The sequence below is a fragment of the Maylandia zebra genome, linkage group LG3 (assembly GCF_041146795.1).
Source record: "Maylandia zebra isolate NMK-2024a linkage group LG3, Mzebra_GT3a, whole genome shotgun sequence".
Taxonomy (NCBI): Eukaryota; Metazoa; Chordata; class Actinopteri; order Cichliformes; family Cichlidae; genus Maylandia; species Maylandia zebra.
This window is the reverse complement of record NC_135169.1, coordinates 38,316,687-38,329,258: the sequence shown is the minus strand read 5'-3', so window position 1 is coordinate 38,329,258 and position 12,572 is coordinate 38,316,687. Positions and strand designations below refer to the sequence as shown.

Here is a 12,572-nt window from a genome sequence, read left to right as displayed (position 1 = left end):
AGTCTGACCTGGCAGTTTGCTGCTTTTGCTGGATATGATGTTGTGCAAATGCAAAGGGTTCAGAGAGATTTGAATTCCTCTGATAAATGATAAAGTGGAACAGATGTTTACAGAAGAGGGAGATGGTGATTCTGTGGTGTTAAAGGAAGGGATGTCAAGTCTCACAGATGAGAGTGTGCCCCATTTGGATTCTTATGGGGACCAAGAACATGAGGTGGGTGTAGCCAACTTGGCTCGATAAGGAAGACTGCTGGACAGCATTCAAACCCATTTAAATGGCCACAATAGACTATAAATAAATAAAATTTCAAGTGTGTTCCCTTTTCAACTCATTGTCGGGTCAATAATCGATAATCTTGTTTGTGTTTTGCAGCTGTTGTTGTGCTGCTTCTGCTGTCCTTTTGTTGTTCTTTTGGTTGATTTGTAACTTTGTATTGGTTAGTCCGTCCAGCCGTAAGGGCTGTTATGAATGATTGAGAGTGAGTCTTGTAAGGACGAACTAACCTCTCTCTTTTTCTTTTTTTCCGTTTATTTGTTTGTGCCACTTCCTTTATAAACCCAGGTTGCAGGTCATAGCGCTGCTTCCCAGCTGTGCAGAGGTCCAAATTGTTTGCAGTGCATGCCCATAGGTAAATTGATTGCAGTATCTCTAGATTGGGTTTGCAGTGTAGCGCTATTTGCTCACACCTTTGGTGTGATAGGTCTCATGTGCAGCTTGGATGTTAGTAGAATGTGTTATAAGTCCTGTCTGGGAATGAGTGGGAAAATGTATATTTAATTGATGGAACAAATAAATCATGAATTTATTTCTTTGACATTTTATTCAACACCTTAGTGCTCCTTACATTTGTTTTAATTGACTTAAGACATTATACTTTAATTATACTCCAATAATCTTTTAAATATATCTTTCTGAATAATGTTCAGCTAAAAATACAAATAAAATAATATTAATAAGCCAAGAATAAGCGGAATACAATAAGTGTATTCCAGTATGTACAGTATATATGTGTATAATGGGCAATTGCAATGTAAAGGGGGGGTTAGGATGAATAAATAAATGCACATTTCCTTTAAAACTTCAAGTTCTTACTCTCTCATTTTTCTGTACATTAGCCCTTACACTTTAAATTTAGAATAATGACAAAGATTTGGAAATTACGCCATATTGTATTACAATTGCACTGTATTATAAGGTGCTACCACAACACGGGACACAGCTCTGAGTAGTGAGCACAAAGACTATTTAAAAAACCCTCTGCGTATAACGATTTTTTAAAAGACCGGATGTCAGCAAAAGGTTTTAAAATTGTTAATTGTCATCATTATCATTTCAAATCATCTTCATCTAAATTTGAGTTCAGATATCAGTTTGGGAACACGCATAAATCCTCCGAGAAACAGTCGATTAGGTTTTGAAACCCCAAAATTGATATATTACTCCACATTTAAAGCCCTAATTAAAAGTTAAGTGCTTAAATGCTAATGGCTTCAATTGAGGTTTGCTGATAGTTTGAGCTAACAGCGTACCCGTAATAGCGGTCTGTTTTCCGTTTTTAGGTCTATGTAGTACATATCCGGTCTGGCCGACGGGAATGTAGACGTAGACGGAGGATATCTCTCTTTACTCCTGCGTGTCTTTGACACATCCTGCCTTGAGCGGAAGTGTCTGGGATTCTGCTCGAGTCGTCGCTTCAAAACAGTCGTTTGTAAAGGGAGACGGGGACAAGCGGTGTCCGCATCTCTCCCTCCACCATCACCGGCAGCCGGGCTCTTTTTAGCGTGGCTTTATTAGCGCGGGACATGCTCTGTCAGGTTAGACCTCTGCCACAGCAGACAGGCGCAATTCCTAGCAAACTAACGAGAAGACAGCTGAGAATTGGGTTAATAAATAAATAAATAAATCGGATTTGCCCCCCTCTAATGAGCACGTTTTTGTTATAGGTCTGCGCAATCTACGTGAACGCTTGTCTGGACACAGGAGAGGATTAAGTTACTGCTGTTGGCGGCGGATTATTTTATTGGCCTCTTCTTGTCACGCCCGAGTCTTTGGTGATCCTTCTTCCAATTAAGAGAGGTCTCTCAAAAACCGCAGGTATGTGCGCTTTTGGACTGGAAAATAATAACGCGAGATGTGTCATTGTGGGACTATCTAAAACGGGTCCTTTGTTGCTCATGTCTGCATTTGTTTCTTTGCAAAAAAAGAAGAAAAAAACAACTGCTGTCTCCTCACCTCCTATTGTGAGCAGACAATGGGAACACATAGAGAAATGGTGCAAGGATGCAGCATATTTACTAAATGGGTATATATAGAAATGAACATTATCGTGCAGTAAGATCGCGCTGTTTAATAACACAGGTTTAAACGCAGACTGGACGTAGTGGAATCCAGCGAACTGGATTTGGGGCGGTTTTATCCTCACGCTGGAGCCCTCTGTAGGCTTCATACCTGCTGATATGCCGTTTGCTTTGACCATTGGTATATGGCATATAGAGTTACTGCCTCCTCTCACAGCAGCTATGACTGCCCAACCCCCTTCTCCTCCCTGCACGGCATGTTTTGGTTTCAGGCGGATCATGCCCTTTTGTCCACTGAAGCCTGACTGTACTTTTCAGGGCAGGCTCCCAGTATGAAAGAATTTGTCCGCTGTCCTGGCTGCCCCTTCTTTTTGTTTGCTTGTTTTTTTCACTGACCATATGAAGATGGTGAGGATTTACTAAACCAGCTGTACAGCAACATTAGCAGCATTAGTGCAGAGTTTGGGGATTCAAAAGACTAAGACTACAGTTTTAATAAAGCATGCATACTCAGCCAGTTTTTATTTCTATGCAATTCCAAATATTTTCCCCATCCCAAGTGGGAAAGTGTAACTAAGTGTTTCTTGGTAACTCATAAAAACAAAAAGAATCTGTTTTGTTATGTGACACTCAACTTAAAAGAACAGGATCTTTATTTTTAAGTTTTAACACTTTATTGTCATTGCACATTCATTAGTTGTAGTACTTGTCCCACATTTGTGCAAAAAGAGAGCCAAGCAGACGACAGTAAATAAATACCATATATACAGAATAAAATATATATGATATATGCAGACAATTAAATATGCAATATGCATATAACAGCATTATATTTTCGGAGGTATACAGTGGGGTGTTATAATTGTCCATTTAATTGTCCTAAATATGGCAAATTCTTATTATTTTCACTGGAGCTTAATTATATATTGCTGAGAGCTGATATCAGATATTTGCTGATATATCAGTATCAACATTTATATCAGGCCATAAATGAAAATTTAAAAAGTAAAGAAGAGATGAGAGAAACACCCTTCAACTGTGCTATGAGTGCTGATGTTGCCTATTTTGTCCACCAGTGGGCACTCTACAGCTTAACTAGAAGTGAAAACACAAAAACGGTAAAGTACTTACTGACTATATACAAAAGAATATTTTTAAACTATCGTGAACTTATCAAGGACCAATAATATTATCGGTATGTGTATCGTTCTTAAAAATCCTGTAACAGTCAAGGTCTATTTTCCGTCATAAAATATACTGAAAAATGGAGATCTGAGTAGATAAAGAAGACATGTATTGTTGCTTGTTTTAGTTAACATGCATTTTAAATAAGATATAGTCCATTTTAAAAGGTTACAATATTTCATTTTAGCCATATTTTACTGGGGAAAATATCTTTTTTTTTCACAGTCCAAATGATTAAACCAGAATTTATTTTTCAAGCTTATTGGCTGTTTGGTTAATAATTATCCTGCTTATTTGATTACTGTTTGCTGACAGAAGCTTTTTACTTTTCAGCTGATGAGTTAATAATTTACTGTCATTCAGCAGCATCTGTCCATTTAAGGTTGCTGAATTGTAACTGTTCCTCTGTGTAATCTTAATCTCCTCAGGTATGTCTTTCCGGCGAGGTGTGGTCAGGCAGAGCAAATTCCGCCATGTTTTCGCCCAGGCGTGGAAAGCCGAGCACTGCATCGATGATGTCAGAGTGTCCCGGGTGACGTGGGACAGTCCACTCTGTGCAGTCAACCCCAAATTCATTGCTGTTATCATTGAAGCGGGTGGAGGAGGGGCCTTCCTCGTGGTTCCAGTCAGCAAGGTTCAGTCTCCTACATTACAGAGTATCAGATAAACAGTAGATCGATGTTTCTTCCACTCTCCTACTAAAAGCATTATGTCACCAACTTTTTAACAGCCTGCTGCATGCCTGACTAAAGTACTTTCTACACTTACGAGACCATTAGCAGGACTGGATAATGCATTAATGGTTGAAACACTCTGTTTTTCTCTACAGAGTGGAAGAATCGACCAGTCCTGTCCCACAGTCTGTGGTCATGCAGCACCAGTGTTGGACATCCAGTGGAGTCCTCATGATGACAATGTCATTGCAAGTGCCTCAGAAGATTGCACGGTGAAGGTAAAATTTTCAAACCTTGTAGAAGTTCTGTGCTGGTGGTTTGTGGTCAAGTTATCTGTAATCTGACGTCCGTAGGCATCAAACCCGCCACAACCTTAACCCACTAAAGCTGTGTTGGTCCTTCTTCTGCTGCTAATGAAAACACATCAGACTTCAGGGTGCAGACCTTGAGTGTGCTTCAAACTACTATAATAATTAACATTGTGTATTTAACACTTTCTTTATCATATTGTATGACTTAATTTTACTTCTAATTGTAAAATTATGTCAGTAGAATTCAGTTGAGAGGTCTTTGGTGCCCTGGGTCCGTCCATAATGCCAGTGCTGGTGTGAATACAAAACATATGAGGGTTTCCTGTAGTATGTGGTGTGGGGACAGAGGTCGTGTCATTTCTGAGGTTAGGTTGGAGCCTGGATCAACACTTTAGGTGCTTTGTCAAGTCATCCAAGAAATTCCAGAGCTTTTTTTTTTTTTAAACAGTGATTGTTCAGCTGAAGGAGACGACTGCCAGGGGTGCGTGCTTGGTTTGCAGCATTTTTTAGGTGTAGGTAATATTGTTTCTCTGATCACAGCTGTGTAAACTTACGGCGAGGTCTCTGTGAAACAAGTTGGCATTCCTCAGCTGTTAGACACGGCTGGGCGAGGAGGGGGGTTAAAAGAATGTCACTGATTCCAGATAAATGATTGACGAGCACCCATAGTCTTTTCTTCAGGCACACCTTACCATTTTTTAACAGAAAGTAAATCACTTTTGATACTACTAAAAAGCTATACTGGGATATAGATACTGTTTTAAAAAAATACAAATATATATTAACTAATAAAAATCTGAAATGTTGAAAGAGAACCTAAATGCATATTTAGTTGATATCGATAATTGGGTAGTAGCTAGGCTAGCTCTGACCAAACGTAGCAAATTACGCTATGGAGCTACTTCAAAGGTCACTTCCTAAAATGTCAGAGCTTTTTTAATCTTTTAAAAGGTGTATTGTGCAGGACTAGCTTAGCTGGCTGTTTTTTTCCTTCTAACAGCCTTACTATTAAACAAAGCCAATCATGTCTTGGCTGTAGCTTTATATTTAACAGGTAAAAATAAATGTGGTATTGAGTAAATTTGGATGAAGAAATGATGATGTACTCCAAGTGCTGTCTGCGTTATTCTTGTTAAAATGACATTAGCGAGTTAGCACGGATTGCCGTGTGCGTGGGGCTGCATGGCGTCAACACGTTAGCACGGCTAGATTGTTAACGTGTTAGCGCCATGCAGCCCAATGCACTCGCTAACAGAGATTTGCCACGTTATTGCGGTTGTGACGTTACAGTCATTTTAACGAGATTAACGCTGACAGCACTAATCTGTCTATCTGTCTATCTGTCTATCTGTCTATCTGTCTGTCTGTCTGTCTATATATACACATACATATATGTATAAACTGGCAATAAAATAACCAATCTAAATCTTATATACAGAAAATGCAGGATTGCAGAAATGATACCACAGAGTGTGCATAAATTGCTGTTGCTGTCTAGCAGTGTGACAGTTCAACTGTTTAGGAGGGAGATGGTGAGGGGAATGAAGGCTCTGATAGCAGTAAGGTTAATAATATGTCAGGAAAACTGTAAAAATTATACGACACACATATATATGTCTGCTTTATGTTGAAGGTGTGGCAGATCCCAGATGGTGGGCTCACAAGTCCAATGACTGATGCCACTGTGACCCTTGAGGGACACAGTAAACGAGTGGGACTCCTGGCTTGGCACCCAACTGCCTTCAATATCCTCCTAACTGCAGGTAGGACCATCTGTAGCATTGTAGTGCTCCCATTGTTCTCCTATAACCAAACATGGTTCACATCTGTGGAAAATAACAGTGATAACTGGCTATGACTGGTGTGTTTTTTAAGTGTGTTGTGTAGAGAACATGGTCTAAACATTAAACTGCGCCACTGTGGAAGCAGGCTGGTGTAGTTTGTATGTTGCTTTACATATATTTCCATAAAAAAGTGAACTAAAACAAAGGGCTTGTGTTTGCACACTGGAAATGTATTGTACTTGAGTTTTATATGGTGAATTAAGGTAACCTTTGCCTTGTAATAAACATCCAGGGATCATTTTACCTTTTAACAAACTCCAAATATGGTGACAGTGAAACTCGAGGCGTAGCTTCCCCGTGCTAAACATTCCTCATTATCCAGATAAAAGTGACATACACCCGTCCATTTGTAAACAGTGAGAGTTGAGGAGCAGCTCCTGTCTTACTATGTTGGTGTTCAGTGACAGCCAGTTCAAATACTGCTGCATAATACAAGTATGGAGTAGGATTTCCCTCCTAGGCAACTCATAGCATGTGATTAACCTGAAAAATAATTACACTTTGCTGAAAAGCTGCCAGAGCTGGTTTCCATTGGAAATGTAGCCTACGCAAAGGAGGCACTACTATACGCACAAGCACATAAAGTAATGTTTGGCCTGCGGGATCCTCATGGCAGTGTAAGAATGTAAGCTGCCCACTTATGTTAATGCATACTGAGAAGAGTGCATATTGTTCACGCTGCATTATTTTACCACCAGCTTTTTTAAGCAGCTCTGCAGGCGTTGTTGCTCCTCAGTATAAGTTAGCGTTAGCGAGGAGAAAGGCAACACAACAACACAGTTATACTGTGCTAAATTTCCATAATGGAGTGAGATTAGAATTGTATTCAATTATATAACACTTTCAAATCACTCACATTAACTGCTGGTATCGTGATATAGCATCAAATACAGTGTATTATGTTATCTGTGTACAGTTATCATAATTATTTGATTCTTGATCGTGTCAGTGAAGTGGCTCTGTTAATTGTTCACTTTGTCATATTCCTTTTGGGATCCACTGCAAGGACTCAATCAGTTGAATAACATTGATAGGGGAAACATGTTTAAGTGCAACTGCTTGTTTAAATGAACATCAATATTTGCTACCAGGCTATCATTAATTGTACTGTAAAGGGGAATGAATCAAAAAAGAATATTGAGGTACTGACATCATGTCACAGATCGACTCCCAGCAAACAGCTCCACTGCTCTCACTCCATTTCAATTAAAATATTGGCCTGAAGTGCAAGGAATCGACTCGTCTTTCCACTCTAGCTACATCTTCTTTAAACTAACAACACAAATAAATGAATCTTTTATGTGAAAGATCAACAACAATGACTTGTTCAAAATTAGGCAGGAAATGATGTGATTGTTTGTGACATTGCCACTGATGGAGAAAAGTAACTACACCAGCAAGACGGATTCAACCATTTATAGGACACACTCCATGTACGACACATGTAATTAGAAGTTGAGACTTGATGCAGAACATATCAGGGAGAAGGCAGAAAAGCCCAGTTTGGAATCACAGAGCGAGCCGTGATACAATACGCTGAAAACGGCACAGATGGTGTTTCGATTAAGCAACTTTAAACTATCGGGGAATTCCTTTAAAGATGCAAAAGGGATTTGTTCACTGCATTGTGCTATTGTGTGTGTATTGTCATTATTATTCAGTTTTAATGTGTCAGATCAGTTAATACTTTGCTTCTTTGCTTGTCTCACCGCGAGTTCACTTTACCAATATTTACTTTGATAAAGTTAATGACATACTGAGGTAGTGTGTGTAGGTAGTATCTGTCACAGGGCTAACACAGAGACAGACATCCATTCACACTGTTGTTCAATTTAGCATCGCCCTAACCTGTTGTTATTATATATTGATATATGGTGTCATAATTAGAGATGGGTATCGTTTAGGTTTTATCCAATACCGGTGCCAAACTGGTACTTTTGAAACGGTGCCGGTGCTTAAACGGTGCTCGAACCGGTGCTTAAAGAATGGAGAACACAAAATTGGTCCAAAAACCTCTCATGTTCAGCTGTTTTTTTTGTAAAAAGATAACAATGTTAGCCTTTTCTGCAGCTATGGGGCATATATGGTATCACTCTTGGCTGGAAGCAGTGCTTAAACAATGGAAAAAACACAAACTTTGTCCAAAAACCTCTCATGTTTAGCTGTTTCCCACTTTTTCTTTGGTCATTTTAGCCTTTTTGGCCAGGGTGAAGGGAATATCTGCCATCAAACAAGAGGACAGCCGCATGTAACTACGACGGTGTTTGCTAGTTCACCTTACATGCATTAATGTAATAACGTGGTTAGCCTACTCAACGTAAATTACACACAAACAACGTTAAGTTACTCACGCAGAGAAGAACGGCTGCTGCTGCCATCATCATCCGTCATCATTTCTGCTACACTGGCAGGGCTAGGGGCCAGGACTCTCCTCTTCGGGTTTTTGGGGGATGTTGCTCCGGGTCCGATAACAGGCACCACACCCGCAGTAGATGTGCTCGGTGTGAGGTCTCGCAGCAAGCTATCAAATACGGCGCATTTCTCGGCTTTTAAAAAAACCGCTATGCGTCACCAGGTGTTTCATCAGATTTGAGGTGTTACCTCCTTTGACAGTATCACAGTATCAGCTTAAAGCACTTGTTGCTGCTGAGTTTGCATCTTTTGCTGTGAAGTACAGCCAGACTTTTGACCGCTTCGCCTTGGACATTTTTAATCTGTAGCTCTGCTCTAAAGGAACGTACGTACCTGGGCCCGCCTACTATTCTCGGAAACGTAAAATGATTGGCTAGAAGTGTATCACAGCTCAGGAAATAAAGCACCGAAATGTGTGCTGCTTTTCGGTCTGGTTACTACCGTTTATGTCAGATGATGGCACCAGATACCGGTACCCATCCCTAGTCATAATGCATTCATAATACACCTGCACCGATAACCTGTCACTTTCTCAAGACGAACAAGAAAAGCAAATGAATTTATAGGAACATCGGCAACATCTGCATCTGTTTATCCTCACATCCTTGCCCTGTACAATTTCAGGCTTCACACCCTCTTCCTTGGATGTTGTCTTTCCCTCTCTGTAGGCTGTGATAATGTGATCTGCGTGTGGAACGTGGGCACGGGGGAGCTAGTGTACCAGCTTGATGACGCCCACCCAGACTTGATCTACAATGTCAGCTGGAACAAGGACGGCAGTGCGATATGTACCGTCTGCAAGGACAAAGCCCTCCGAGTCATCGATCCGCGAAGAGGCGCCGTCCTCAAGGTGATTTCACATTCATGCTGTCCGTGAAGATGTGAGCAAAGCGTGGAGCACGGCTCGGCTCTCATTTCTGGTATAACGCGTCAGTGATCAGCTTGTGACTGCTTTCCTAGGTCAGAGAGAAAGTCCATGATGGTACCAGGCCCATGAGAGCCGTGTTCCTCTCTGATGGAAAAATCCTGACGACAGGCTTCAGCCGTATGAGCGAGAGGCAGCTGGCTTTGTGGGATACTGTAAGTTTCTTGTTAGACATGTGGTATAATGCAGGTGAACTGAATTTTACACATGGAAAAGGTTTGAGACACAAAAAACATGTGTGATTGTTAAAGTAGGCATTCTAGTGATGTGAAAATGCTTTTATCTTACAGAAAGACCTCTCAGAGCCAATGGTAATACAGGAAATGGATACGAGTAATGGAGTTCTGCTGCCCTTTTATGACCCCGACACAAACATGGTCTACCTGTGTGGGAAGGTGAAGCCTTGGCATCATGTGGCAAATAGAAATTTAGCTTGTTCTATGCAGCGTCAATCATCGTGATTGTTTTGTTTTTTTGTTGTTAATCTCATGGCTTTCAGGGGGACTGCACCATCCGATACTTTGAAGTGACTGATGAATCACCGTACGTTCACTTCCTCAGCTTATACAGCAGCAAAGAGCCTCAGAGGGGTGCAGGCTTTCAGAGTAAAAGAGGTGTGGATGTCAATAAGTGTGAAATTGCCAGGTAAGAACAGTATGCGTACCCGTAACTAGTAAAAACTACAATACACAGCTACTTCAGGAACTGACCAGTCTCCTAAAAGTGGGAAAGAATAATGCAGAATAACGTCAGACGGGACTTTGTCCTTGCTTTTTCGGCAGGTTTTATAAGCTTCATGAGAGGAAGGTGGAACCCATTTCTATGACTGTACCAAGAAAGGTAAGGCACACACATACTTTAAAAGTGGACTTTATAAACTGCTTTTTTTTAATAGCTAATGAAGTTTCCATATTTCCTCTCCAGTCAGATCTGTTCCAGGGAGACCTTTACCCAGACACAGCCGGCCTGGAGCCAGCCCTCCTGGCTGACGAGTGGATCGCGGGGCAGGACGCGCCACCGCTGCTGGTCTCCCTGAGTGGTGGCTACACAGCTCCTCCATCCAAATACAGAGACACTCTCAGAAGCAAGCCCAAGCTCGTCTCTCAGGACTCTGGGACCGGGGCCGTCCCACCTTCCGCAGGGAACGTAGCAGCTCCCACGTCCACACCTACCTCTGCCGCCAAGGAGACAGAAGAAGAGACGCCACAGCCGACAGCGGCCACGAGGGAGACGGATGGAAACGGCGATAGGCCAAAGAGAGAGGTCGGTCAGCAGCAAGTGAGATGCTGATTTAAGATTTTTTGAAGCTATTTTTGACTTGTTTTTTCTCTCTCTCTCTCTCTCTCTCTCTCTCTCTTCTTTCAGGATGACGTGTTGAGCGAGCTGTTAGCAGAAATGAAAGCTCTGCGGGCCGTCGTGCTTGCTCAGAATCAGAGAATTGAGTTGCTGGAGAGACAGCTAGCACGGATTGAAGATGGGGATGTATGAGCAAGCGGAAGATTCACTACATTCAGATGGCTTTTTTTTTTTCCCCTTAAATCCATAGACCATAGCCTTACTAGAGTCAACAGTACCTTAAGCAGTGTGGGCTGAAGAATGTAGTGTAGAGCAGCAACTAATTGTGAATAAATAGGAGCTTACAGCTATTGTTTCCAAGACCACAATATGTGGGTGACAACTGGGTAAAGGATATCGTTGCCGCTGTGTGACGGTGCATATAATGCAGTTTTGATCTTTGCTTTAATTTCGAAGCACCCTAAAGGAGTTGCATCGGCACAGTTGCCTCAATTTGACGCACAAAGTTGTGTTGAAAAGGATTATATTGGAGCTAACGAAGGCTGACAGTCTATAGCAAAGCTATTAAGTACCTCCTGTACGTTTTTCTCTCTGACGCACTAACAAATGTAACCATTAGGGCTATTTAATCAGGTAGATTAAGCTGCTAAACTGTGATTTCATATCAAACCCCCGGTTGTTATCTCACTGCGTGACTCGTGCTTTGTTTTACTACTCCATAATAGAACACCACGTGTAAAGTTAACTGTCCTCGGCAGCGAGAGCTGTGTGAATGATGGCCGATGAGAGCGTAGCTGAATATTTATGTGTATTCGTAGCTGTGTGTAGTGTTTGCAATCAGTGAGAAGGTGACACTTGTGATTTTGTACCTCATGTTGTCAGACGAGAACAGCGTAAAGATAACACTATGTTACACTGTAACCTGTCATAAACACAACACAGAATTTCTTTTTTTCTTTTCTTTTTGAAGCACGCGGAAATGCCGCAGTGTCACACGACCACTCGAGAACCAATCAGGATCTGAGCAGCAAATGTCACATTTTGTAGTTGTTGCTTCCAATGATATGAAAGACCTGCAGACTGGGCATGGGACGGGAACCTTTTTTTTCTTCTTTTAAATATTCAACCTTACACTACAGTGACCGTGCAGCTAAGTCTGACTACACTGTTCCAAATCTACTCCGGATTGCAGACCAGATTTGGTAGCAGCAAGAAAAAGGTTCAAGTGTGGAGGCTTTTCTACGTTTTTGCGCTTGTATTTGTGTTGATGAAAAAGCACTTTTAGATTCGTGTAGTTTTGTGTTTTTTGCTATTACATTTGACATTTACATTTAGAGGCATTGATCTGTTATTAATCTGTTCTTCTTACAAATGTAGAATAACATTGGTACATTCCACATAAAGACTACCCCTTTATTACTTTATTTATTTCTTTATGCACTGATGTAACATTGACTGTAAAAAAAAAAAAAAAAAAAAAAAGTAGCAGTTTTAATCAGACTACATTGTGAAAGTTCAATAAACATTAATTCTTACTTTATGTGAATTGGCCTTTTTCATATGAAGTAGTCAGATCACGGTGTGTATGTGTGATCACATTCTACCAACAGAGAGTGGTCTGAAAATG

The 12,572-nt window shown here is 41.0% G+C and overlaps 1 protein-coding gene across 1 annotated transcript; it reads left to right on the top strand.

Moving 5' to 3' along the window:
- Positions 1-1,654: 1,654 nt before the first annotated feature.
- On the top strand, positions 1,655-12,485 carry coro1b (coronin, actin binding protein, 1B). Its single transcript, XM_004571209.4, has 12 exons — positions 1,655-1,815; positions 1,945-2,095; positions 3,912-4,117; positions 4,313-4,435; positions 6,102-6,231; positions 9,393-9,574; positions 9,685-9,804; positions 9,940-10,044; positions 10,149-10,294; positions 10,432-10,489; positions 10,574-10,912; positions 11,015-12,485. The coding sequence occupies exons 3-12, from the start codon at positions 3,914-3,916 to the stop codon at positions 11,135-11,137; spliced, it is 1,530 nt and encodes a 509-aa protein (XP_004571266.1). The 5' UTR covers positions 1,655-1,815; positions 1,945-2,095; positions 3,912-3,913; the 3' UTR covers positions 11,138-12,485.
- Positions 12,486-12,572: the final 87 nt, after the last annotated feature.

Bases quoted from the DNA above. Each gene is read 5' to 3' on its own strand.
- coro1b (XM_004571209.4), top strand. From the start codon at position 3,914: ATGTCTTTCCGGCGAGGTGTGGTCAGGCAGAGCAAATTCCGCCATGTT. The intron at 4,436-6,101 runs GTAAAATTTTCA...TTTATGTTGAAG, and splicing joins CAGAAGATTGCACGGTGAAG to GTGTGGCAGATCCCAGATGG. The intron at 9,575-9,684 runs GTGATTTCACAT...CTGCTTTCCTAG, and splicing joins GAAGAGGCGCCGTCCTCAAG to GTCAGAGAGAAAGTCCATGA.